This window comes from Gracilinanus agilis, chromosome 2 (assembly GCF_016433145.1).
Source record: "Gracilinanus agilis isolate LMUSP501 chromosome 2, AgileGrace, whole genome shotgun sequence".
Taxonomy (NCBI): Eukaryota; Metazoa; Chordata; class Mammalia; order Didelphimorphia; family Didelphidae; genus Gracilinanus; species Gracilinanus agilis.
The window spans coordinates 546962940-546988855 of record NC_058131.1 but is presented as its reverse complement, the minus strand read 5'-3'; the positions used below and the strand labels follow the sequence as shown (position 1 = coordinate 546988855).

Genomic DNA, 25916 nt, shown 5'->3' with positions numbered 1-25916 from the left:
CAGAAAGCACTATCTTCTGGGATGTGGAAATAGTTTTGTTCAGTTGAATTCTCCATGCCTTGTGCCGTAACTGGATTTACCTGTGGTTTGTGAAGCAATATTTGTAAAAGAATGTGATTTTAAAAGGAGTCATTCTTGAAGTGCACGCAAGGCTCAGACTATTCCACTACTTGCTGCTTTGGCTAAGGAAACTGGAGTTTTACCACTAATGCAGCACAACACACTGTGGGGCTTTTGAATGTTTTAAAGTAACATTTAAATTGGGGTCCTCTTAGGTTCTCGTGTCACAGATCATATGGTTTTGGTCTAGGCCTTCTGAAATCTTGATTTCCAAGAGATTCCATTACAGTTCATTCAGGGACACACTTCCAAATCACCCTGCTCTTTGCAAACACCTCCTTGGAGCTCTTGCTTCAAAGAATTTGCTTTCTGCCAACACTAGAGGGCAGGCCAACCTGAGGTAAACAAACAAGGGAATCCATGGACGAAAAGACCCCCAGGGACCCTAACCATGATAACTGGCCTCTGGTCCTCGATTGGGGATTCTAAGGAGATTAAAAGATCTGTCTAGGAAGGGGAAAAACAAAGCGGAGAGGGCCAGGTGTTTTATGCCAATGTCATTTAGCATTTTTTCCTTCCAAACTATGAAAGTTCTTTGGATGCTGCCCGGCTTGTGTAGCCATATGAATTTGGCACTCAGGGAGCCAAGATGATTGCTGGATCAGGCCCTTGAGTTTTTATACAAGGTCACTGGAAAGGCTGTTGCTGATTCAAGTTTACTGATTAAGAAGGGAGTCTGAAGAAAGCCGTGGTGCCCGCTAATAAAAGCAGTTGCTCCATGGTGAGGGATAGGAGACTGAACATAAATCAAGCAGGAAAAAAAGTCAACGAGCAGAAATCTCTCTGTTTCGTTTCTCCTGCATTATTTGTTTTAAAACCACAAAAGACAACATCTACACTGGCTGAATAGTGTGGGGTATTCTCAAATGTTCTATGAGCACCTCCATTAATATTGCTTGTGACCGTAATGGTCAATGCTCCTTACAGCAGCAGGGTTTGAGATATAAAAGGTCTCCACAAAGCTTGTGCACCCAGCAAAGGCAGGTTCTACTCAAGATACATTCATCAATTAAACAGAAAAGAGGTCTCATGTTAATTGACATACACACAGGCACCAGTGTGAAAAGTCAGATTAAACTCATGCCTTCGTTAGAAGGAAGGACTCTGGCGCTACTCCCAGAACTTTCTGTTTGTTGGTGCCTAGGGTTGGTTTAACTAGGCTTGATTGTAATTTAGTGAGAAGCTTTCCAATTCCCTTAATCATGAGCAGTAAGCATTGTTGCCAGCTAGGTGGAGTAAAGCATGTTTGCAGAGTTTGTTTCAAACTAAGAGTTGGTGTTTGAATAAAAGCTACATGGTGTAGTTTAGTCTTTTTTTTTTTAAGGGGAAAAAAGATCCTGAGAAAACAAAGGTGTCCATGCTTCCTCCCTCTCCTTCATATAAAAACAAAATAAGTTTCTGAAAGAGCTATGATTATTGTTTGAACTCACCAACTGGTAAGCCGGTATAAATGTCAATGACAAAGCCAGGTCTCTGACTACCACAGAGGGTAGCAAACTCATCTGCAGAGACAAAAACAAGACACAAACAAGAAGCAATGAATTAAAACACTTAAAAGGTTCCTTTCTCCTTAGTCTCTGTAGTCAAACATTTAAGAGTGAATTTTAGTCCATTTGACTTCTTCAAGGCTTTGTAAACTCATCCCTAAAGGTGATCATTGAGGGAAAAGTAGTGTCATGTTACCCTGTTAAGGGAGAAAGAGAATGAAACTTTAACTCATACCTTCTCACTGTGAGAACTACAGAGCTAAAATGAAAGCACACATATTTTCATTTCAGTTTTACTCTGTGTGTGTATACCAATGGATTAACAACCCTGCAACTTGTGATATTGGAAATTTGGGGTTCCTTGAGGTTCCTTGAACTTAATATTGAGATCCATGGCATAAACTTCCTGTGGACGTTTAGAGGACTTGAAAACTACATTTCCCATCATTTCTCTTGTGTAATACAGGTGGGCAGGAAGTGTGATTACGTAGACAAAGGTATAAAGACTCAGAACTTGATCGGGACACTTTCTCTCCTAGGAAGCAGCCAATGAGAAGGTATGGCGGGCATTTTAATTAGATCTTAGCAGGCATGTGGTTTTCTTAATTATCAATATGGATTACAATAAACCCTTAATATTTTACTATATCAATTTTATTTGTTACAAACTCATGAGTTCATATGAGGGCACATATGGATGACCTGAATGCCCCTAAAACATATTGTTTTCCCTGAAGACTGGGGAGAAAAGTGTCACTTCAATAATTTAGGGTAAACAACCATTGCCATTTACTGGAATGTGTGTGTGTGTGTGTGTGTGTGTGTGTGTACACATACATGTGGTTATGGAAACACCAAATTTAACTAGATAGACTATATATTTACCTCAACAGTATTTTAAGTATAAACTGCAAATAAATTTCACCTCATTGGTATAAGAACCATAGAAAATAATAGGTAAAATGGTGAGGGTAAGAATTTGAACAAAAAATGTAAAATCTAATCATCTTGGGTGCTGACAATGAAAGCTGTATATTTAGGCATGCTTAATAAAATGTATGCTGGTTGATACAATGGGGGTGGTATTTTTCAGAGCCCTTCTTCATGGCAGATGGAAATAGAGGTTGTGTTAATTCTACAGAAGTTGTATAAATCTTACACAGAATTGTTATAGTATTTTTACTCTTAAAATATTAAGTTTCTGAACCTTGTATGCTACCCTATTGCATTTGCCATCATAATAAACATTTTTGAAAGCATGAGAGTCTAAAGAGAAGTGTAAAATACAAGATATTAAAACACGACAGCAAATCTAGGCTATCATTAATCTTTGTCTTGTCTCTTTACTTCTTGACTAAACAGTGGCAAAGTTGAGGCAGTTGGCTGAAGAAAGGATCTTCTTGTAGTAATGACTCACACAAATTAAAAGCTGCTCTCCTAGATGTAAGGACAATGTTTTCCTATTTTCATGGAATGATGGCTTGGTGGTAGAGGCAGCTGAATACCCTATTCAGTGCTGAGCATGTTATATTCACTTAAGCTATGCTGAAGGACTGCAATGATTATAATAATGACTCATTTATTTGTTATATACATCTGTCTGATTTGCCCAATCTTTTCCTCAGACTATGAACACTGTAGAAGCTGAGAACTGCTTTTAGAGCTCTGTAATGTGTAGTGGCTACAAGTTCTGGTGACTAAATAAACACTGAATACTAACACTGTGTGCCAGTTTTTAGCAGGGCAGACTTGGATCAGAAGTGAATTTGGGTGTGCCTTAGGTGTGTAAGTTTTTCTTACCAATGTACCTTCCTTATCCAGTGACAAAATTGATTTTCCCATCAATGGAGGAACAGTTGTGTGTATTGTGTGACAATTTATTGTTAAAAGAAAAAGAAAAGTGAAGACACACCAGTGCTGGGGATGGGACACTGTTCACAGGGCTTATTCCAGGCACGGCCAATGTTGTAAGAGCAGCAACACATTTTTTTGGTCATATTGAACAGCAGTTCTCCATCACAGGTCTGGTTGTCAGCATAATAATTTCGATAGCATAAACTCCTTCTCATATCTGGGAGAGGGAAAAGAAGGCAGAAGAAAGGATCAATGGGCAGGAAAACTGCAGTAAGTTTCTGGTGAGTATAATCTTCTTAAAGAATGCATTCAAATTTGGGGATCTGCTACCAATTAATTGGTCTGTCATTTTTTTTCTTCCTTTCTTCAAAGGCATGAAAAATCCCCTCACCTCTTAAGCAATATTCTAGCTCAAAAATGTGATACTATGAGAAGAAGGTCTTTAAAAACTCCCTCCCTCATACTTTATACCACAGAACTAAGTCATTATGGAACTATAGCATTAATAAACTTTACATGAGACTTTGCCCAGTCTCCTAGTAACAATGCTCCATTCTATTTGCCATTAAATTTCTCATTTCCGACATATGATGTTATAATACCATAGGTCAGTGCTGCAAATATAATTGTGTAAAGATACACCCAAAAGTCAAACAAAAGAAGTACTATTAAACAGTTGTCTGGGATTTTCCAACATTACATTAAAAAAAAACCCTCTTACCCACCCCCATTAAGCTACTAAAATGCCAAACATTTGGTGCCCCAAGAAAAGGATGACCTCCATGGGGAGTATAAAAAGATGGCATCAGTCTGGACGAGTGGTCCAGCTCTACATATTGATGGTTGGTATTGTAAACAAGCTATATTTGATGCCGGAGCTTTGATGTCTTGCAAATAATGAACAAAGACTGTATTTTCAAAAAAAGACTCAGGCTTACCCATGCAGTTATTCCCACCATTGACTTGCATATAGTCTGGGGGACAAATACAAGTGTAGTTCCCAACTGTGTTATAACATGTTCCAGGACCGCAGATACCAGGAGTTTCACATTCATTTACATCTGTAACCCAAAGAGAAGTAAAATTTAAGAGTAAGCCATTCCACTATTAGGTTGGATGGATGCAGATCAAAGTATACTATCTTTCACATCAGTGTATTTATGATTTTATCTGGGGGTTTTGGTTTTGTATGAGTATACTCTTACCAATTTTGAAGTGTGTTTTGCATGATAATACATGTATGGCCCAGATCAAATTGCTTATTATCTTTGAGTGGGGAGAGGGAAGGAAACAGTTTAGATCTTATAATGCCAGAAAATATATGTCGAGGGAGCAGCTGGGTAGTTCAGTGGATTGAGAGCCAGGCCTAGAGATGGAAGGTCCTAGGTTCAAATCTGGCCTCAGACACTTCCCAGCTGTGTGACCCTGGTCAAGTCACTTGACCCCCATTGCCTAGCCCTTACCACTCTTCTGCCTTGGAGCCAATACACAATATTGACTCCAAGATGGAATGTAAGGGTTTAAAAAATATATATGTTGAAAATTATTATTACATGCAATTGGGGTGGGAGTAATAAGTCATTTCATCCCATGGAACTGCCCAGTTCTCAATATCACTGTCCCTTCAAATACTGGATGAAGAACTTTCTCAGCACTTACAGAATTTGTTATTTAGAAAAAGGTCTTTTGTTCATTGATCTCTTGCCTGTTCCAGTTTATGCTTTGTTAGGGAAGACAAGGGAATAAAACTTGAGGCAACACCACTACTCCCCCATAAGCCTTACCTTTCCATCTCCTAGAATTATTTAGTAATAATAATACACTAAAGCCTTTAAGAAACAGATCTATCACTTAATAATAGGGTTTGGAGAGATTGAAATGTGAAAGGTTCCAAATCCTTAACTATTTTTTACTGAAAGCAATGCTAAAGCAAAAGACCTTACAACTGTCTTTCATGATATTTCTGTGAAAAGGCATTTTATATTCCTTTTTAAGACTGAGAGAACTTGAATCTAATTTCATAAATCCTATAGCTTCTAAGGTAGTGCCGTATATCCTAGGGGTACTCAACGGCTTTCTGATGAGGATGGCATATTACTAATGCATCATGAAGTGAGCTTGGATTCTCCTTGTAGTAAATCTGATGCTAAATATGCTAGATTAGGTTACTAGTTTGACTAGTGTTCTCCCTAAGTAACAGTACAAATGACTGAATTTAGTTAAAAGTTTTATGGGTTAAGGAAATTTCCAATGACCCATAAACTAAAGATGTCACAAAGTTTTCATTTTACTTTGATATTTGATAGCTATGTTGCCTAAGAACCAATATGTTTACCATAGTGTTCTCTTCTGAAAAAATCCCTTATAAGTAAATTAACTAGTTAGAAATGACAAGGAAGGGAAAGAAGAGGAACCAAGAGACAATTAGCACAGGAGAATTATGAAAATGGGATGGAGGAGGAGATTTTCCTATAAGAAAAAAAATTTCCCCAATATATATGACTATGATAATATAAAAGAAAAGACTAAAAACAAAATTAAAAACCCCAAACCCCAACCAAATCAAATACTATGTAATTATAATGATCAATCTTGGCCCCAAAGAAGAGATATGAGAATGTACTTTGTGCACTTATTGCAGAGATGGGGGACTATGGGTGTGGAATGCTGACCTTACTTCTGGACTCTACTAATGCATAGTTTAGTTTTGCTTTATTCTCTCCTTTTTTCTTTGTCAAAAGGGAAAGCTGAGTGGGAGATCATAGCAAGATATATTGGGAAATGAAGGTGATATAAAAACAAAATAGAGCAATAACATTTACCTATGAAGATCAAAAAATTATTATTCTTTTGAATGTGAAAAAATTGTCTAGCTTCCTTTCACAAAGTACTACAAATATCTTTTAGCTTCTCTGGGAACAAAGATCACTAAAACTAACCAGAAATGACACCATTTTATATCATTTAAAATAAGTTAATATATGTACTACTATATTTTCCCTACATGCAATGTTAAAGACTATAATTACTATGCTCTGCATTCTAGTTACACTAGTAACTATGTCCAGATTTCTGAGGTCCTCCCTGGTACTGCACATAACCTGTGTACCACATACCATCGCACACTCGGGTTTCTTCATTCAAGTAGTAACCAGTTGGGCAACGGCATTGGAAACTGCCAAATGTATTGATACATTTCCCTCCTTGGCAAAGTCCAGGCAGTTCTTGGCACTCATCGATATCTATCCAAATGAAAACATTACCATCACTTTCGTGTCATAAAAGAATCCAATAAAACCTAAAACATATACAACAAAAAAAATATGAATTACCTTCCAATATAACTGTGATAGGATTTGGTCGGAAGCCTTCTCCTCCAGGACAAAGAATCTTGTATTCAGCTGCAAAAATGAAAATGAAAATGAATTTTTTAATCTCAAAATTCTTTATGCCTTATTATCATGAGAATTTTAAGTTCACATATCCAGATAGATTTTTTTAGGAACTTTTACTAGGTGATCCCATCTTCCTAGAACCTCAGTATTTATGTATAATTTTCACATCAAAGTTATTTTGCACAATGAATACAGTAGGGTAAGGGGGCACATTCTCTTTGGTATCTAAACCCAGTACTTATTTTTTTTTACTCTGCCTCCTATATTCTTTGACTCTCTGACTCCCTCTTAACTATTCAATCTCTTAGATTCTCCTTTTTGACTTCAGACAATTCATCTCTAACTGACTTACCATTACCAAAAAAATTTTTTTTCTTCTTCTTGTTTTAATCTGATATTTTACCACCACAGGGAACTTCTGTAGAGAAAATTCCATCTACCAATGGTCTAGCAATTATTTTGCAATTTATAATCTGAATGAACTGTCTGAGGGCACTGAGAGGTTAAATAACTTGCCAAGCATGACATAACCAGTATGTTTCAGAGGCAAGACCATTCTTACTTTGTATGTAGCCTTGAATTGCCAGGAATTACAGATTACCTTTAATATGCAGATTGTCCTTTCCTCCAAATTTTTTTCAAATAGTGATTTGACGAAACTACTCTCTCTCTTATGCCTCATTCTCCTTATAGTATTAGTATTGAGTTCCTCTTTTTATTCATCGTTGACTGAATGGAAGTTCTAATACTTCGTATTTTCCCCTATAATAACATCCACCTTTTACTGCAGTAAGATCTAAGACTCCATTGGGGAACCTTCAGATTTCCTTTGCTCCCAAGGTCCAAAGTTCCATATCCATCATAACTAATTTTAAGTTTCATTTGAAAGAAGATAAAATATCTATTAATAACTTTCACTTGTTTATTTATCCAGATTTGTACCTCAAGTTATTTTGTTGAAGTCAAGAAAGAAAAAAAAATCTGAGATTTGTTTTTACAAAGACCTTTCCTTCCTTCCTTGTCTTCATTCTTGTTTCTAACGTCATCGCCCATTTTCCCATACGGATAATTCATAGATTCCATCATCTATTCTACCTTTCTATCCTTTCTAGTCTGTCTAAAACCAATCATTTCATGGTCATGCCTGCTGTAAAATGTCTCATCATTTCCTAGCTTACTGAAAATTCTTCATTAATTCTCTCAATTCAAATTTTCTTCTTAGATCTGAAGGCCTGTGTCAAAAAGTTTGAGAATGACCTTTATTACTCATAGATCAAATGAGATTTGAAATAATAATACTACAAAGAAATATCATCATTATCATTTTTAGATGTGAATTTCTTATGCTATCTCAAAACCATTCTTTTTTCTATTCTTTTGTTCTTCAAGTGAATGCTGCTATACTTGAAGTAAGGAAAGTCCTGAATTTAAATTCTGTCTTGCATCTATTATCTCTGTAAACTATGAACAAGTCACTTAATCTCTAAACCTTAGTTTCCTCAGCTGTAAAATGAGGATACTACTTACACTACCTAACTCATAGAATGTTCAAATAAGAAATTAGGTAAACTGATTTGCAAATGTTAAAGCATTAGACAAATAACAATTATTATTTCATATCCTCCTCATCCCCAATCCCTCTTTTAGGCATTTTCTACTCTTAATGAACTAACTTATACTTAGTCTTTGTCATTTCTCTCTCCTATTCATACTATATACTCTTCATCAGCTGCACCATAAATCTAATTTAACCACCCATTTCACAGCTCTTAAACCAACTGCTTTTTTAAGTTTATTTATTTAATTAATTTAGAATATTTTTCCATGGCTCCATGATTCATGTTCTTTCCCTCCCTTCCACCTACCCTCCTTCCATAGACAACGAGCAATTCCACTGGGTTTTACATTTGTCATTGATCAAGACCTATTTCCATATTATCAATATTTGTACTAAGGTGATCATTTAGAATCTATGTCCCCAATCAGATCCCCATCAAACCATGTGATCAAGCAGAAACCAACTGCTTTTCTATCTAAACATCTAAGTCTCCTCAATGTATCACAAGTCTGGTCAATAAATTACAAAAAGAGAAATAGGATAAATTGATGAGTCTTTCAGACATAAGCAATAGTGTACAAATAATCCAGGCTCAAAGAGTTTATTTTTCAAAGTTACTTTTTTACATCAATCCATATGTTTTCCTTGGAACATATCCACTTGGAACATAGGGACTCACCCTTTATATGGTATGTAAAGTGCCTGGCCCCCTGCAAATATTAATAAAGGCTAATGGAGTCCTGTTTTCTGATAGGCAAGTTATAGGCTGAATGGCCATAAACTCACATGGGGAGGCCCTTCAAGGAATTATGTAGTGCTAGGAGAATTTACTTCCCACCCCTGCTTTGACAGGATAAGACTGATGCAGAATTCTTCCCCTTAGATGGCTTTATTGTTGTACCCTGCAGAGTTGGAATAAAAAACTGGATTAAATTATAATAATAATAAAAAGCAGGTAGATGCCAACTTACATGTGTTCACAGCAGGGCAGAGTTCACATGGAGTGCCCCAAGCTTTACCCAGGGAACAACAGCAGGAAGCCTTAGAAACACCAACTCCAATTTCATTGCTACAGGATGTATCTCCATTGTCTCCTCGAGGACGAATATCCAAATAGCAGTTGCCAGATCGTGTATCTATTCAAAATGTACAGACACAAAAATAATTATCACTAAGCAAGAAAGCAGACATTGTCCATGAACATTTAGGGATCCAAATTCCCTTTATAAACTCAAATGGAACAAACAACACTGTCATTTATGTTCTTTCACATAAGGTTATAATCCTAAATAAGAAAATTCAAACCTATTTTAAAGAATGATGAAAAATCACCTGGCTTACCATTACAATATTAATTACTATTACAGAACACTGAAGGAATGTATAATGGGAATACTGTTGCATCTGAAAATGTAAATCAATTCTGGTGAACCTCTAAGCTTTGACATTGCTGAGTTTTAGAGATGAATTAAATTGGAAATAAATTTCTTGGAGCTTAAAAAAACAATCAAACAAAGATCTATAATTCCACGAAAAGTATAATGATCATCTTACCAACACAGCCAACTCTGGTGGGGTTCAGCTCAAAATCAGGTGGACAGTCACAGGTGTAGCTACCCGGGGTATTGACACAATTCCCACTAATACAAGTTGTAGGGTCGAGACATTCATTAACATCTATGATTAAAAAATACAGAATTAATGCTTCATCCAACCCTTGTCATATTAGAGACATCCTTGCACACTAGTCATAGAAAAGTGAGGTGGAATATAAAATTTCAGTTTAGGAATTATATCTAAGAAGGCAAATTCATAACAGATTTTGGTTCATCCCCAAGGATGAAACAAAGGATGAACCTAGGACAGTTAGGGTCCTTCCCCTAGAACATACCGAACATTTAAAAATATATTTAGTATAACATATAATCTTGTAACCTGGAAAAACATTTTGGCCAAGGTATAAAAAGTGAAATGCTGCTACATGACTAATTCAGCAGGAAATAGAAATTATAATTCTAAAATACACATACATGTGTGCAAATATGTATATGGATGTATACATATATTTGTATACATATACACATAATTAATATCTATGAATTATCATGTAAAAATAGAAGGTACTATCCTGAGGAAACTAGGTAGTCATAAAATATGCTTCCCCCCCACAAACTGACCTTGATTGAATCTGGCAAAAGGCAAATGTAAATATAAAAAAAAGCCAGTTAATGTCTTGTTACCCATTTTAAAAGGTTGTATTTCCCATCACTAATATTAGGTTAAATGTTTCCCATTTTGTTCCTATCCAAGAATGTGCATAGCATTTCAGATATTTGAAATGAGATTTTTTGGGCATGTTTTATCTCTGTCGAGTCCTTTTCTTCTATTCAAAACATCCATAGGAATGCCCAAGTATGGAGACAAACAATCTACAACAGAAAAATAATGGAAACATTTCCCAACATACATTTTTGTTCTACTCTTCTTTTTTTAAAATTTATGGTCTTGTTGTAACCTCCATGTCAAAACCACCTTCCCTTAACAGATGCTTAAGTTAATATAGGTAATGTCAATACTGAAGTCTACAGATAAATGACTGAGAAAGGTGGTTCCCTGAAGAAGTCATAGGGCAAAGCTGGGATTTGGGGTAGATAGCTGCCTAGGGTACAACAACTCAGAGCACAATTACTATGGCATAGTGGAATGATTTTCAAATATGAAACTGAGGCTCTGGGGTTCAAATCCTTGGTCAGCTATTAACAACTAGTATGACATTATACCCAGGTATAATTAAACTCTCTGGGCATCAGTTTTACATCTGCAGAATGATAGGACTGGAATGAATGATCTCTAAGGTCCTTTTCAGTTTCAAATCTAAGATCTTAATACTCTTTTCAATATCACATTATAAATCCATATGCTTTTATCACTAACTCCCTCACTGGTGTATAGCCATTTTTTCTTGTGATTAATAAAGTTGTATGCTTTACAATGGTTGTTTAAAGTCTTAGTGTTTGCTGGCAGATAGTGAACACTAGGCATAACATTTTCAAATACAAAGGAGCAGAATTTTCGGCCTTTATTTAAAGAATGTTACTTTGTTGCATCTCTACTTGTTTAGAACAATGGTATCAAACTTAAATAAAAATGGGGAACCACTAAACCATACATTAGGATCCTTATGGGCAGCAAATTGACTTCGAAAATCACATTAACATTATTTGTTTTCTGCTGTATTTTTAATTATTTTGTTATATTCTAATCTTATTGAGCAGTGTTTGGGAGTATTGGCAGTGTGTTTTGGATACCTCTGGTTTAGAAGATTATATGCCCAGAGAAAAATCTAATTCAAAATAATGCTGAGGGCAAAATCCAGGCAATTGACTAAGACTGACTTTAAATAACTAAAAAGAAAGTGGTTTTGAAGTTTCCTGAAATTGAGGGCCAGAAAGAAATAAAAGATATATTTCCCTCCAATAACCTTGGATTAGATTCTTTTTGTCTTTTAAAACCCTTACCTTCTATCTTAGTATCAATTCTAAGGCAGCAGAGTGGCAAGAGCTGGGCAGAGTTAAGTGACTTGTCCAGGGTTATACATCTAAGATCTGAGGCAAGATTTGAACCCAGGTCCTCTTAACTCCAGGCCTGTGCCACTCAGCTGCTTCTTGAATTAGATTCTTAACTTTTTATGCCGTGGTTTCCTTTGGCAGTCTGACGAAGCCTATAGAGACTATTTGTCACAATTATGTTTTTAAATGCAGAAAATAAAATATGTAGGATCGCAAAAGAAACCAATTACATTGAAATATAGTTGTCAAAAATACATCATTCATAGACCTTTGCTTAAGGATGTCTGGAAAGAGTTGGAAGTAAAGTAGCACCAGGAAGGTAACTAAAAATGACTTTAAAAGGCTGAACTGCAAATGAAGTTAAGGCAAAATAAAATGAGTATCTGGAACTTTGTTCCTCTAGGTTAATACGTGATAATTTTTATATAGAGATTTCTCTCCCAGTTAAGTAAAACATTTGCTATAATTTAATATGAATAATAATTTAATTAATTTGGGTTGTGCTAGAGTGAACATGGTGGAGGAAGAACACTGAAGGGGCAAGTACAGAAGAGAAAGGACATTAATCCCAGGAAAATGCCACTAGAAGAGAATCCTTTGATTTCCTGCCTATTGGGAAATGGAAAGGTACTCCAGGAGCAGCGAAGAGTGTAAGAAAGCCTTCTGTTTGGGCAATGCCTTGGGCTCCTTTTCACCACAGATTCACAAATGACAAGACAGCTAATAATCCATTCACAGAGTCTCTACTTATCCATAATGGTAAGGAAGAAATCAGTCTGAACGTCCAGGTTCAAAATCCTGGCATTCTTTTTCATTTATCCTTCTCATACATTTAAGTTTTTCTCTCTGAAGATCTTTTTCTTATGCAATATATCTCATAGTGGGATCTTTTCTCTACATTTCCACAATCAATACCCTAAGCCTCAATACCTGGGAAAATGGGGAAACATTAGGATAAATATCAACAGAAACCCAGAAATGCCTTACCTGTGCAGTTCCCTCCAGTTCTGTCCAGTTCATAGCCAGTCTCACACTCACAGCGGAAAAGACCAGGAAGGTTGTGACAAGTCCCAAAGACACAGATATTAGGAAGGGAACATTCATCAATATCTGGGAAGTGGGGAGAGAAAATCAAATTGTCGGTTAAAGCTGAATATGATAATATCATTATAAGCTGCTTTAATTTTTTTTAGCCATCAATGCATTATAGTGTCTTTTCAGGCATTAAGACACTTCCAGTGTTCAGTCACATACTGATGATTCTACATCACCTCTATGAAGTGAAAAGTTTTGTCTATTATTTTAAAATCCATACATTCTCTTTCATATACAGGTGTGTGTATACCTATAAATCTATTATAAGAGTACTATTTTATAACTTTCTCTTTAGAATCTAGCACAGTGCCACACACAAAGTTTTGTCACACAAGTTGTTTCATATGTATCCAACTCTTTATGACTCCATTTGGGGTTTTCTTGGCAAAGATACTGGGCTGATTTGTCATTTCCATCTCTAGCTCATTTTACAGATAGGGAGACTATCTGAGACAATAGGGTTAAGTGATAGCTAGTAACTGTCTCAGACTGGATTTGAATTTAGGAATCTTCGTGACTCCAAACCCAGCATTCTATCTATTTACCACCTTGGTGCCCTCCAAACAAAGTAGTTACCTTCTAACTCTGATTTTAATGATTATGATGATGGTCATCATCAGGCTTAGTGCAAACATGTGATCAGTTTTAGCCTTACTGAGGCTCAAATCTCCTGAGCTCAAGTGATCCACACCGGCCTCAGCTTCCCCAGTAGACAGGATTACAGGCATGAGCCATTATGCCCAGTTGAAAGACAACATTTTTGAAGACAGCAAGACTGAATATATGTGAGATTTGCATTAGAATTGAGATTTTCTTTTTGCTGATTGTCAGCTTCTGGTGACAGACATATATGATAGTGCTAACTAGGTTCAGGAGGAAAAAAAACCCAAACTTATGGCCATCTAATTAAGATAGTGCTTCCTACAGCACATTTCTACTAAAGTTTTCTTAAAGTATACTTGTGTTCCATGAAACGTCATATTCATTTCTAAGTGAGACATAAATTAATTCTAAAGAGTGTTTTTAGCCCAGTGTCTGTAAACATGAACAAGCTATAACTACATTAGGAACTTTAGAAAATCATACTCAAGTGTTTAATACGTATTTTATTCAGAGTTTCATTCTTCTTTAATATTTAAAACATAAGCATATGCAGGCTTCATTCATTTCTTGATCCTAAGCATTACTCTTATGAACTAGAGGACAATTTGCTAATTATAAAATCAACTTACAGAATTAATTTCAATGTGTTTAAAGTCAAAAGGATGCTGTGTTCAGATATAAAATGAGCCTTCCAACTCACCAATAGTAGGATATGTACTGGGAGTTCTTAATGCCAATTCATCCCCAGTAGTGGGGATGAATTGGCATTAAGCCAACTACACTTACTTGTCTGATCTCCCTTATGACCACTGGCATGAATCTGTAAGAGTGCTGGCTAAGATTCAGCATGCAGTTTATTGCCACAGAGTAGTTTTTCTCTTCATGAAAAGAAATGGCCCATGTGGGAATTGAACTCATAACCAACTGAGCTCTAGCCTAAAGCCAGAACACAATGGAGTAACAAGTATGGTGGGTGCATCATATTTTAAAATAATAAAGCATTGACACTGCCTATTATGTCACTATGACTTCAGAGCTCTCATACTGGTTACCTTCACAGGCTTTTCCATCAGTGCTTGGCACAAATCCCATATCACATTCACAACGATATCCTCCAGGGGCATTGAGGCACTGCCCATTTCCGCAAAGGTTCAGATTTTCTGAGCATTCATCAAGATCTAAAATTAAAAAAAATCAATTTATAGTTACAATCATGGTTATTAATTGTCAGCCTTCAGCTGGTAGTTACTTCTATTTCAAGTCAATTCAATTAATTAAACATATGTGCCAGGTTTTATGTAAGGGTGCTAGGAGTGCAGAGACAAAAACCAAAAGAATCTCCGTTCTCCAGATGCTAGTGGAGAAAACAAGAAAATACTATGTTCACAGAGAAAGGAAACTCTAAATATATATAAACTGATTTTCATGGTGACACAGTAAATTTATTCATTAGCCAATTGGCACTTCTGAAACATTATGCAGATTTATTGATTGATCAAGAGGAAATGCAGAATAGGATAGAGGGATGGACCTTGAAATAAGATTCTCCCAAGTCCTGCTTCTGATACATGCTAACTGAGTAATCATTAGTAAGTCACTTACACTCTTAGTACCCCAGGCATTAAGACAAGAATTTAAGCTGATAAGCTGTTGATCAACTTTGGTAGAAGCAATTTCCATAGTAGGAATGCTTAATACAGAGCAGGTTTGGACCAAAAAAATATATTGAGCAGCTTTTGAGACAACTCAGAGTTAGTTACCTCCTAGATAAACTGGTCACAATCTCTTGTTTTGGATAATCTAATTTTCAATTCCCTAATACCTCCTTAGAAAAAAAGATGGTAATTTACCTGTCCTTCTATAATGAATTAGCGAACTAAAAGATGTCTGAACAACTTGTTTTCTCCATAGGTTTGCAATATATCAGCATGACAATAAGTCCCACTTCAAATAAGAACTCACCTATACAAGTGAAGCCATCTCCAGTGTATCCTTCCTTACACAAACAGCGGTAAGATCCCATCGTATTTTTACAGTCAGCATGTTGGTTACACATATGCGTCCCATTAGAGCATTCGTCCAAATCTAAAAGGAATGGTAAGAAACATAAGACATTGCAGCCTTCAAAATGCTTTTCCACCAAATATGTTTAAATTTCCTTTACAGGTTTTAATAAGAACCCAAGCAGCTTACAACCAACTTAAGTTTTGAAGATTTCCAAACTCACCTGTGCACTTAATGCCATTGCCAATCCACCCCGGGCTGCAGCTGCATTTGAAGCTCCCTGCTGTGTTGGTGCAGACAGCATGCCTGTCACAATTATGTGCTCCAATTTCACATTCATTGATGTCTGGAAAAATAAAGAGTAGTTTTTAGTGTTTGGAGCTAATTCTTTTTTTTTTTAACTTCCTCAATGGCATGATTTTTGAGCCACTGAATTACTTTCCTTGCTTCAAACAGGATAAATTAGTTTAACACCAATGTTTATACTATATGTGACCAAGAGGTTCAAATGACAATTCATAAAGGAATAAAACATGATAAATTGCTATTTATTTTGACAATTATTAGTTACCCTTTTTGAATATGAATTTAATGAAAAAAAGAAAAAAATGGTCTCTTTCCAAGGGTTAATTAATATTAAACTACAATGTTCATGCACAAGTTCATTTTTTTTTCTGTAAGGCTATTACTGATCTATGGTTCTGAAAACCAGGCTCATGCTATTAAAGAAGAAAGCCCTCCATGAGTTTCTGGGGTACAAAGTGACTTGGTATGTTTCCATTTTTCATTCACTGTGGGGTAGGGACAAGCCTCCATGTCCCCTGATCCTTTCCCAGAGTTTTAGAAAATACAGCTAGCATTTAGAGAATCATGTTTATTGCATAGATATGTTTTGAAAACTGTAGAGATAGTCCCTCAATGGATCCTAAGTAATTTTCTTGATTCTTTGGAAATGGTCAAAGAAAGCACAGTAGCCAATAAAAACTAGAAGCACTAATATATAGGATCAATTAGAAAAAAAATACATACTTCAAATTACTTATAGGGGGTATGAAGAGAAATGAATCATTTCTCTAACATTATTATTGGCTTGGCCATGTTTTGTAACCTTATATATGACCTTTATGTTCTTTAATGTGAATACAAAGAAGTAGTAGATGCAGAGAATTTTCAAGGGCATCATTTTCCTTATTAGCATTTTAAATGTATTCATTACTGGAGGTCTGAGTATGCTTCTTTGTCATAGGAAACTAGAGTTTCTACAAAAGTCAAGGACATCTGTCAAATATGGTAAATGGGATACTGAGGATTACTTAAATGGGGTCACGGTCATGAAAAATCTCCAGAGAAAGACTAGATCCTCCTTTCACAAGATGTATTCTTTATATAAAGTACACACTCTGGGTTAACATATTACTACACAGCAATGGAGGCTTAATCGCACAGTCACATTTTCTTTAACCAGAAGCAGGAATTTGTAAGATGATAATATCATCCTGCACAGGAAACCAATGTCTGTTACAAATCTTACTGGAGGTCAAGAAAGCTAATTTTGGCATGAAGTGGAGGAAAAGGCTAACAAGAATTTCTAGAGGTCAGTTGAATAATGACATGAAACAGAAACTATACAAGCAACTTGTGTTTACTCTTTTGATTACTTAAGCAAAATTAAAAGTTTTGAAACTACTTAGGAAATACTTGATGAGATATTCTATGTTCAAAGAGAAGCTTTAAAAGAGTCCCATGATCTTATAACTTTCAGAGAACACGTAAGACAACGCCCCCCCCAAAAAAAGCTTGCCAGATTGCCTTGCCAAAAATCTTTTAAGTCACTAATAAACATTAAATAGGAATGTTCATGGAAAAGTTCTTTTATAATTAAGTCATAACAGTTGCTTAATTTTTGTAACATAATCTTGGGAATATAATGCAGACATATTAAATGCTAACCTTTGCAAAAAAGAACATATGCTCATCAGTTTCAAGTTTATCATGATTTGTATTTCTTTCGAAGCCAGTTAATTCCTTAGTGGTTGGAAACTACCTTCAGCTGTCTGACAGAGGAGGATGCCCTTCCACAGAAAGGGAAGGGTGATGCAAGAAAGAACATGCTAACCAATGGAATCCCAAGAATAAGGGTTCTTTCACGTAACAGACTTTTCTAACTCAGAACAATTTTTATCAAATATTTACAAGCAGGACACAACATTACTTTTTCCCTGAAAGAAACCACTTACATTAGCATTAGAACCTAACTATTCTCCTTTTAAATGCCGGCATAATTTTCCTACTTTAAGCTCTCAAGATTACTATGGAAGGATGGACTAGAAACATAAAACTGAAGCCATGGAAATACTGTCAGACCTCAAATAACTAGAAAATTAGGGAATCTACAAGCTGAATGAAAACTCAGAGATCATCTAGTCTAGACCCTTTGTTTTACAGATGTGAAAACTGAGGCTCAAAGGAGTTAGGTAATGCCTAAATTCAATTCAATTTACTTATTCTATTTATTTGGGATTTACTATATATATATTACAAAAAAAGATAGAGTATTGGACTCCAGGTCTCCTGAACTGGTCCAAGGCACTTGTAGTGTACCATAATACTTGAAGCTCATTTCTCTTCTGGAGACATATTTTTTTCATCCTAGCTCCTCAGAATGAAACAGGAGGGGTTGGTTAGATTTAGTCACTGAAATCTAATTACCTTGAGTTCTTTCTTTTCTATTTTCTAGGTATCAGTTTAAATATTTCCTAGTAAAAGGTTCCCTTCCAGCATCTCTGAATAACTGCCTCCATATCCAGTTTCTTCATGTGTATATTCAACCTTGAAAATTCCCTTAGGTAGAATAACAGTCATAGGATTCTACCCCTAGCTCTATCTATTATTAACTTAAACCAAATACAACTTTATAAACCACTTAACCTTACTGAGCCTCAGTTCCCTTGTCTATGAATAAGGGAGAAAAATCCTTGCCCTGCTACCTCACAGTGCTATTTTGAGGATCAAATGATATACTGTGAAGTGAAAGTACTTTTTAAACTGGTCTGTTCTGAATACAAATATAAAATATGATATAGGTTGCAGAGCATGGTAACATATTTAAATAAAAAAATTAGAAACCCTTTCTTGGTATCATTAACATTCTCCTTGAGTAAGAAAGATGAGCTTTTTATGTAAGAAAGCAATAACCACTATTAAAATCATATTTTGACACTTAAGCAAACATATGCTATATTTTCTCCCTTTTTAGAGGTCACTGCTCTAGGACAGGGAGATAGCAAGAGGCAAGGTTTTGGAGTCCATTTTCAAACTTTCTAGAATATAACATCAACATGGTACAGTAGATAGTGAGCCCAAGCATTCAGAAGACCATGTTTCAATCCTCACTTCTGCTTCTGATACCCTGGGCAAGTCACTAAATCTCTTAGTGCCTTGGGCAATCAAGATTACTTACTGTAAAGAAGGCACTAATTAATTAAGTAAATAAATAAATAAATAATTTAAAAAAATAAAAAAATAAAGAAGCTACTACCCTCCCTCAGCAAAGGAAGCCTCCACATCTTTGGAGTGCCAATGACAGGTCCAGTCCCAATTTCTATCCTAGATTACAGAATATAATCTATATTATTTTCTATAATGAAATCATGGACCAAAAAAAAAATGTAAGCTCCTTTGGGGGAAGAGATTCTCATTTTTGTCTGTCTCCAGCACAGTGTACAGTCTGCTTTCCACACTGTCAGCTCTGATAAATGCTTGCTTGCTCAATGTGTGTGTGTGTGTGTGTGTGTTGTGTTATTTATTTCCTCATAATATCAACCTTTATCATTTTTAATCGTTACAGTGTGTGTGTGTGTGTGTGTGTGTGTGTGTGTGTGTGTGTGTGTGTACACCTTGGAGTAAATTATCATTTCCGTGCTCTTTACATACAACCAAAAGAAAGGTATTATTTATTCATTATTTTTATAGAAACAGATGTGGACCACAAACTATCCTAAATAAAATAGAGGGAAACTGAGCCATTAGAAGAGGGGGAAAGTATTACATTCAGACACACACCTCTTTAATAGCACAAAGGGAAACGTAGGCCAAAAGAAAACAAAACTTGGCAAGCACATCTTTTTCTATACAAATGTTCCCTCCCCCATCCCTGCCAAGTTTGTTCCACTGTGAATGGAATAAGCCAACAGAAACAAAGACGTTCCACTTTAAGGTTTGGTCCCTTATTCTATCTCATTCTGTCATACAAAGACTACTCAATGGACACCTCCCAAGCACACTTTGAAAGTCATTTGAGTAATAACCAAAGAGAAGCTTACAAGTATAGGTTCTTCTCGTGCCTGATATTAGAACAATCCCAAAGGTTTGTGGGCTGAATTAATGACAAATTATGACTTTCTTAGTTATATAGGGTGAATACACTAATTGCATAAACAGCTCCTTCAAGAGTGACCTCAAGAACAGTGCATAAGGGGAAGCTAGGTGGCTCTGTGGTTAAGAGAGCCAGTCGTGGAGCCTGGAGGTCCCAGGTTCAAATTTGACCTCAGATACTTCCCAGCTGTCTGTCCCTAGGAAAGTCATTTAACTTCAATTGCCTAGTCCTTACCATTCTTCTGCCTTGGAACTAATACTTAGCATCAGTTCAAGACAGAAGTGAGTGTATTAAAAAGAAAAAAAAAGGATTGGCCACAGGTTAGGTAAAAGGCAAAATCTGGTGGGGATAGATTATGGCTTCTCCCTGACTAGACATTAGGAGGAACCATTCTCTCTATTAATGGGATTAAGACAAGAAGGGAAGACTGATTTTAAGACTGCTTAGATTTGTAAAATTTGGTCATAGAATGAAGCCAAAACTGTCTAAATGAACACCCATGGAGTTTTTGCAGTTTGATAACCATGAGGCTAAGTTATTAGTGATATGAAATTGGAAATAATAAAAATATTTTGCTGAGTGGTGATGACTTTGATGTGTACTGTTAGTTGTTTATTGTTTTCTATTTGCATCCCCTCTTTATGTATTGGGTTCATGTAACAAATATTATTCCAGAAAGATCTGGAATTCAATTAGCATGAACAAACTTCAGTGTGGCAAATTTCTCCTCTAATACAAATTATAGCTTGTCTATGGCTTTGTATATAAGTCCTGGTTTGAGGTATACAGAAGTCAAGTGACTTTCCCAGGATTGTAACCTCCAATAGTAAGGACAGATCCCAATAAAATCATAGCCATAGCCTAGCTAGAATCAGTCATGTAGTCCCATGCTATACTTTGTAGAAAGTGCACATCCTTCCAAGAAACTACTGATGCAGAGATTCTATGAGAATCTGGGTTAGATCATTAAACAATGACATATTGATTTATTAGCCTATAGAAAACTCTGTCTAAGCTTCAGTAAGGTAAACTAAGTCATTGTGCCAAGATCATAAATCATTGTCTATGAAAAAGAGATTACCTAAGCCTTTAGCTTATGTAACATTGCCCTATAAAATACTAGCTGTGATTAAATAAACTTCACCATGATGCACCATCAGTGTCTTGTGGTCCTCCTGATCCCAGAAACCTATCCATCCTTCTCATCCTGTCTCCTGAATCCACAATTACCTCCAGTGGGCCTGGCACAGGGTTACACAATCAATGGCAGAAGTAGGATTTGAATCCAGGTGTTCTTGACTCTAAGCTAGGTACACTATCCATACTACCTACATTTATTTATAAAGAATTTATGCAATCGAATTCATTTACTTAGCAAAAACAACTGCCTCATTTAAGAAATAGAACTGCCCAGGAATTTCAGAATTTACAAATGAAAGTAATTCACACAGACAGGCTCCTGGCAGGTATAAATAGACTTATGTAGCCATATCCTGAATCAACTGTCTTTACAAGGAGGCTCCACTACTATCAGAACTTTGTATTCAAGATTTCCCTCCTGTTTTGCCTTCTTCACAGGTAAAGTATCATGCTTTGATTGGTTTTCTAATTACAAATAGGCACAATGAGCAAAGAAGCTATATCCTGGGTCACAAATTAATTTCAGCTTCTCCTTATCAAGTAAGGTGTTTTCTAGGTGAAGGCCAAGTGCCTAAAATATGGTGCACTAAAGGTTTCCAAAAATGTATGTCTACCCTATAAAACAGACTATTCCCTTCAGCAAAACCCACAATTTAAAAGTGTTGAAGAGGAAAATGCAGAAACCCTTAACAGCTGTGTGGGCTGGGAATGTAAGCCAGTGGGTGGATTTTGAAAATTGCATGATGGAGGGGGGGGGAAGGACATGTTTATTTGTTAAAATGGAAACAATCATTAAAGGCAAAGGTTTAAAAACATTTAAACCAAAATGTAATGGAACCTAGGAGATGTTTTCATAATTTTTATGGAATAGTTTTCCCCTTTGAAATATCACAAAATTGATATAATTTTTATAAGATACATATTTAAATATTTTCAGACTAGTGGATAGATCTCTTTTGCCTGTTATCAAAACCCAATTTAAACTCTACTCTTTGATGTTATTTTATATGTGGCTCGTTTATTATTCCCAATTAGGAGAGACCACTATCACTATTTATACTTGTTGCCTGGAAAATTATAAACACTTGTCTTTAACATGCCCTTCACTAAGAAAAGTTGACCATATTATAAGCTGTGAATTACCCTACTTCTAATTTAACAAGCAGGAACAGAGCCAAAAATACCCCAGATCTCCTAATTTTTTAAAATATCATTTTAAATTCTATTTAATACTTTTCCAATTCTGGCTTTCATATCAAATGTTCCTTTAGTTAAACAGGGGTTCTTAAGTTAAAGTCTGTGAACTTGGGTTTTTAAAAATATTTTGATAACTATTTAAAAATAATTGGTTTCCTTTGTAATCCTATATATTTCATTTTATACATTTAAAAACATTATTCTGAGAAGGGATTCAGAGGTACCACCAGACTGCCAAAGGGGTCCATAAAATAAAAAAAGATTCAGAACCTCCAGCTTTTTAAATATTTGTCAGTAGTGGTATTAGCAGAGTTCTCATATTCTAAAAAGCCAACCACTTTTCTGATGATCCTATTTATCCTTAAAAAAAAAGATATGCTTGTGAAGTATATCTAGGAATCACTTCTGCAAGTTTACAATTAGGAAAACTGAGGCATGGAACACCTTGGTTCTTTGTACAAGGCTATGAGCCAACTAGGAATAAAATCTGAGTCCCCCCTAACCTGGTTTAACCATTAAACCAGATTGTCTCATACCATGGCAAAGCAAAGCAGTCATTGTGTGTTACTGAGTCTGCTATAGGGTTGTCTGAATTCTATCAAAATGAAACTTAATCATAGGCTATGATTTTAGAGGGGAAAAAGAGAAATAATGAAATGCTGGTCCTTAGGGAAGGATAAAGAATTTCTTGGATTTAGATCTATTCACATGTCTCCGTACACATTAGTAAAAAGCAGCTGTTACTAATGTACAACTGGTAATGCTTCATCCAACGTGCAAAGTAAAACTCCATCTAGCCTTTACATTCTAAGTATCTATGTAAACTTAATTTTTGTAAAATGGAAATTTCAAGAGTCTAGTAGATAAGGGGCTTGGACTTGGAGTAAGATAGACCTGGGTTCAAATTCTGTCTCTGACAGATACTGGCTATGTGATCATGGGCAAGTTAACTTCTCATTCTCTAGGCATCTCTTTAAGAATCAAGTTACAGCTGAGGTATCAAACTGCAGAGTGGAGATTTGCATTGATGGAGGGAATTTCCACACAGCAAGTTTCCTACATGGCTGAAATATACCTGGAAGCCACACTCAGTAGGGGGCATTTTTATATATCATAAAATCTAACTTCATTGTGTACACTTCCAAGTTATGCTAACTCATGCCAGCATAAATTTTTCCCAGTTTAAAAATTCTCCCCTCTGTGGAATAATGCAAATGCTGTCATGCTGACTGGTGTGTTGACTGATTCTACTGAACTGCTTTCTTCTTTCTTTTTTTTAATAATTGTTATAAGGTTTGCCTCCCTGGAGAGAGGAACAAAAGAGATCAATAATCTGTGTCCCCATTGAAAAATGGTCTGAGTTCTGACTCCAGTCAAAATGCATCATTTTGCAATAAAAATGAATCAAAAGAAACTTTATTAAAATTCCTGAAAAATCAGTCTCAGTTTTTTACCCTAAAAGTTGGGGAAATGGAAAAAATCAACCTAAATATATATAAGGTCAAGAACAGGAGGCATAGAGTTCTGAAGATCCCATTGCTTAGAGACTTCCTCACCATATTCTCTGATTTTTTTTTCTATCTATAAACATCAACACTCTCTAACTTGGGATAAATTTCAGTCAGCTCATTTGATCCAAGTCCCTAAACTAGCCAGGCACTGAGTAAAGTGAAACACTGTTATGACCCACTTTCTCAATTCATTACTGCCAGACCACCAACTCCTTTCCCAATGGTCTGTATTTATACTGGAAGATACAAAATAAAGTCCGAACAACCAAAACATATAAAGAGGACTGCATGTACCTGTTTTGTTGGTTAGAAGGAAGGAATCTACATACTTTTTGAACAGTGCCTGGTACATCACAAAAATATTTAAATTAGTCAGTCAAAAAAGATGCAGAACTAAATATCATTAGTCTACTATATGTAGAGTGCTGACAACTCTAGAATCTAAGCTTTTAGACTCTTTTTTCCCCCCCAAGTGGGCGCCTATCCATGCTGAAGAAGGGGAATAAAATTGAGTGAGTGTCAAAGAGACTTCATCTTTCTGACTCTGTTTGTCATTTGGCCAGGATTTGTGATTCTTAATATAATATATTATTAATGCCATTATTCTGTGCATCTCTAAGCTTGAACCTTAGCGTTCTTGGCCAGTTTGAAATAACAATGTAAATTTGGGCTGTATTGAAATAGTTTGATATAATTAAGTTAGGTATCTGTACATTCACCACTTTGCCAAGCTGCAAATATTTTAGTGTTCATTTCAAGCCATGAGAGCTTGCCAAACTAGCTTTTGGAATAGATGTATGTTATTCGAAAATAAAGTATACAGTTACCTAATTCAAACCCAGCATGGGCTCCATTATGCTTTAAAATTATGTTATGTTACATGTTATTTTCTATTATATTAAAATATAGGTAACTACAGTAAAATTGTATTATATTATCTCAATTTAATATTTCTCCATGCTTAAAAGTGTTAGCCAAATATCATCATTTAAAAATGGTGCTTTCCGGTTTATGAATGTATGTATATACTCCACCCACACACACACACATATATACAGAGAAAGAAAGATAGAAGGGGGAGGAGAGGGTGAGGCAAGGAGGGAGGGAGGAGAGAAGAGAGGGAGGGGGTTAGGGGAAGAAGCAGGGAGGGAGGAGGGAAGGAGAAAGAAAGAAAGAAAAAGAAAGGAAGGAAGGAATAAGGAAAGAAAGAGAGAGAGAGAGAGAGAGAGAGAGAGAGAGAGAGAGAGAGAGAGAGAGAGAGAGAGAGAGAGAGAGAGAGAGAAGGAAGCAAGAAAGCAAGGAAGCAAGGAAGGAAGGAAGCAAGAAAGTCACCAGTAAACATTTTCAAGATCTTTTATCCATGATTTCAGGTGATAGAATAAGACAAATACAATTAAAGAGTCTGAAACCAGCTTATTCATAAGATTATTTAGGTTCAGTGAACACACGACGAATTGGGCTAAATCAAGTTAATGCAGTAAAACCTCATTAATCCAAACAATTTGGGTGGGGAACCAGTCTAAAGTGGTGAAAAGTAGTATAATATTGTGTTTTTTTTTTTAAATGACACATTTGTTACTTTAAGCTACATAACTTAAATGAAGCTAAATAGCTGTTGAAAATAGGGATCTTCAGAAACAGCTTTAATGAAAGGTGACATGGAATGTAGAAAGAGTGTTAGACATAGGCTCAAGATATATTCCAGTTCAGACACTTAATAACTATCTGCATGACTTTTAGCAAGCCACTTTTCTTCTGTTGAGCCTCAGTTTTCCCATTCACTGTATAATGGGTACAACAATACTTTATGACCTACTTTACAGGACTGTGATGAAAGCCTTTGCTTAAACATAAAAGTACCATATAAATGTGAGCTATTGTTATTATAAAGAGGTAAAAGAACTGGTAGTCTGTAAACAAACTAAATGTTTGCAAATAAATATTTCTAAATGGCTTTTAACATATGTTGCTGCCAGATGGCCGAACAACAAATCCTCTGCAATGCAGA

The 25916-nt window shown here is 35.8% G+C and overlaps 1 protein-coding gene across 1 annotated transcript in view; it reads right to left on the bottom strand.

The window, feature by feature from the left end:
• Window positions 1-25916, bottom strand: part of FBN1 (fibrillin 1) — a 307141-nt gene that overhangs the window by 58332 nt on the left and 222893 nt on the right. Inside the window, exons 31-41 of the mRNA XM_044660055.1 lie at window positions 15909-16031; window positions 15644-15766; window positions 14734-14859; window positions 12971-13093; window positions 9969-10091; window positions 9386-9550; window positions 6794-6862; window positions 6578-6703; window positions 4400-4522; window positions 3520-3678; window positions 1551-1622 (exon numbers count right to left, since the gene is read on the bottom strand). Coding sequence (XP_044515990.1) covers window positions 1551-1622; window positions 3520-3678; window positions 4400-4522; window positions 6578-6703; window positions 6794-6862; window positions 9386-9550; window positions 9969-10091; window positions 12971-13093; window positions 14734-14859; window positions 15644-15766; window positions 15909-16031 — 1332 coding nt within the window. The remainder of the gene's footprint in view (window positions 1-1550; window positions 1623-3519; window positions 3679-4399; window positions 4523-6577; window positions 6704-6793; window positions 6863-9385; window positions 9551-9968; window positions 10092-12970; window positions 13094-14733; window positions 14860-15643; window positions 15767-15908; window positions 16032-25916) is intronic.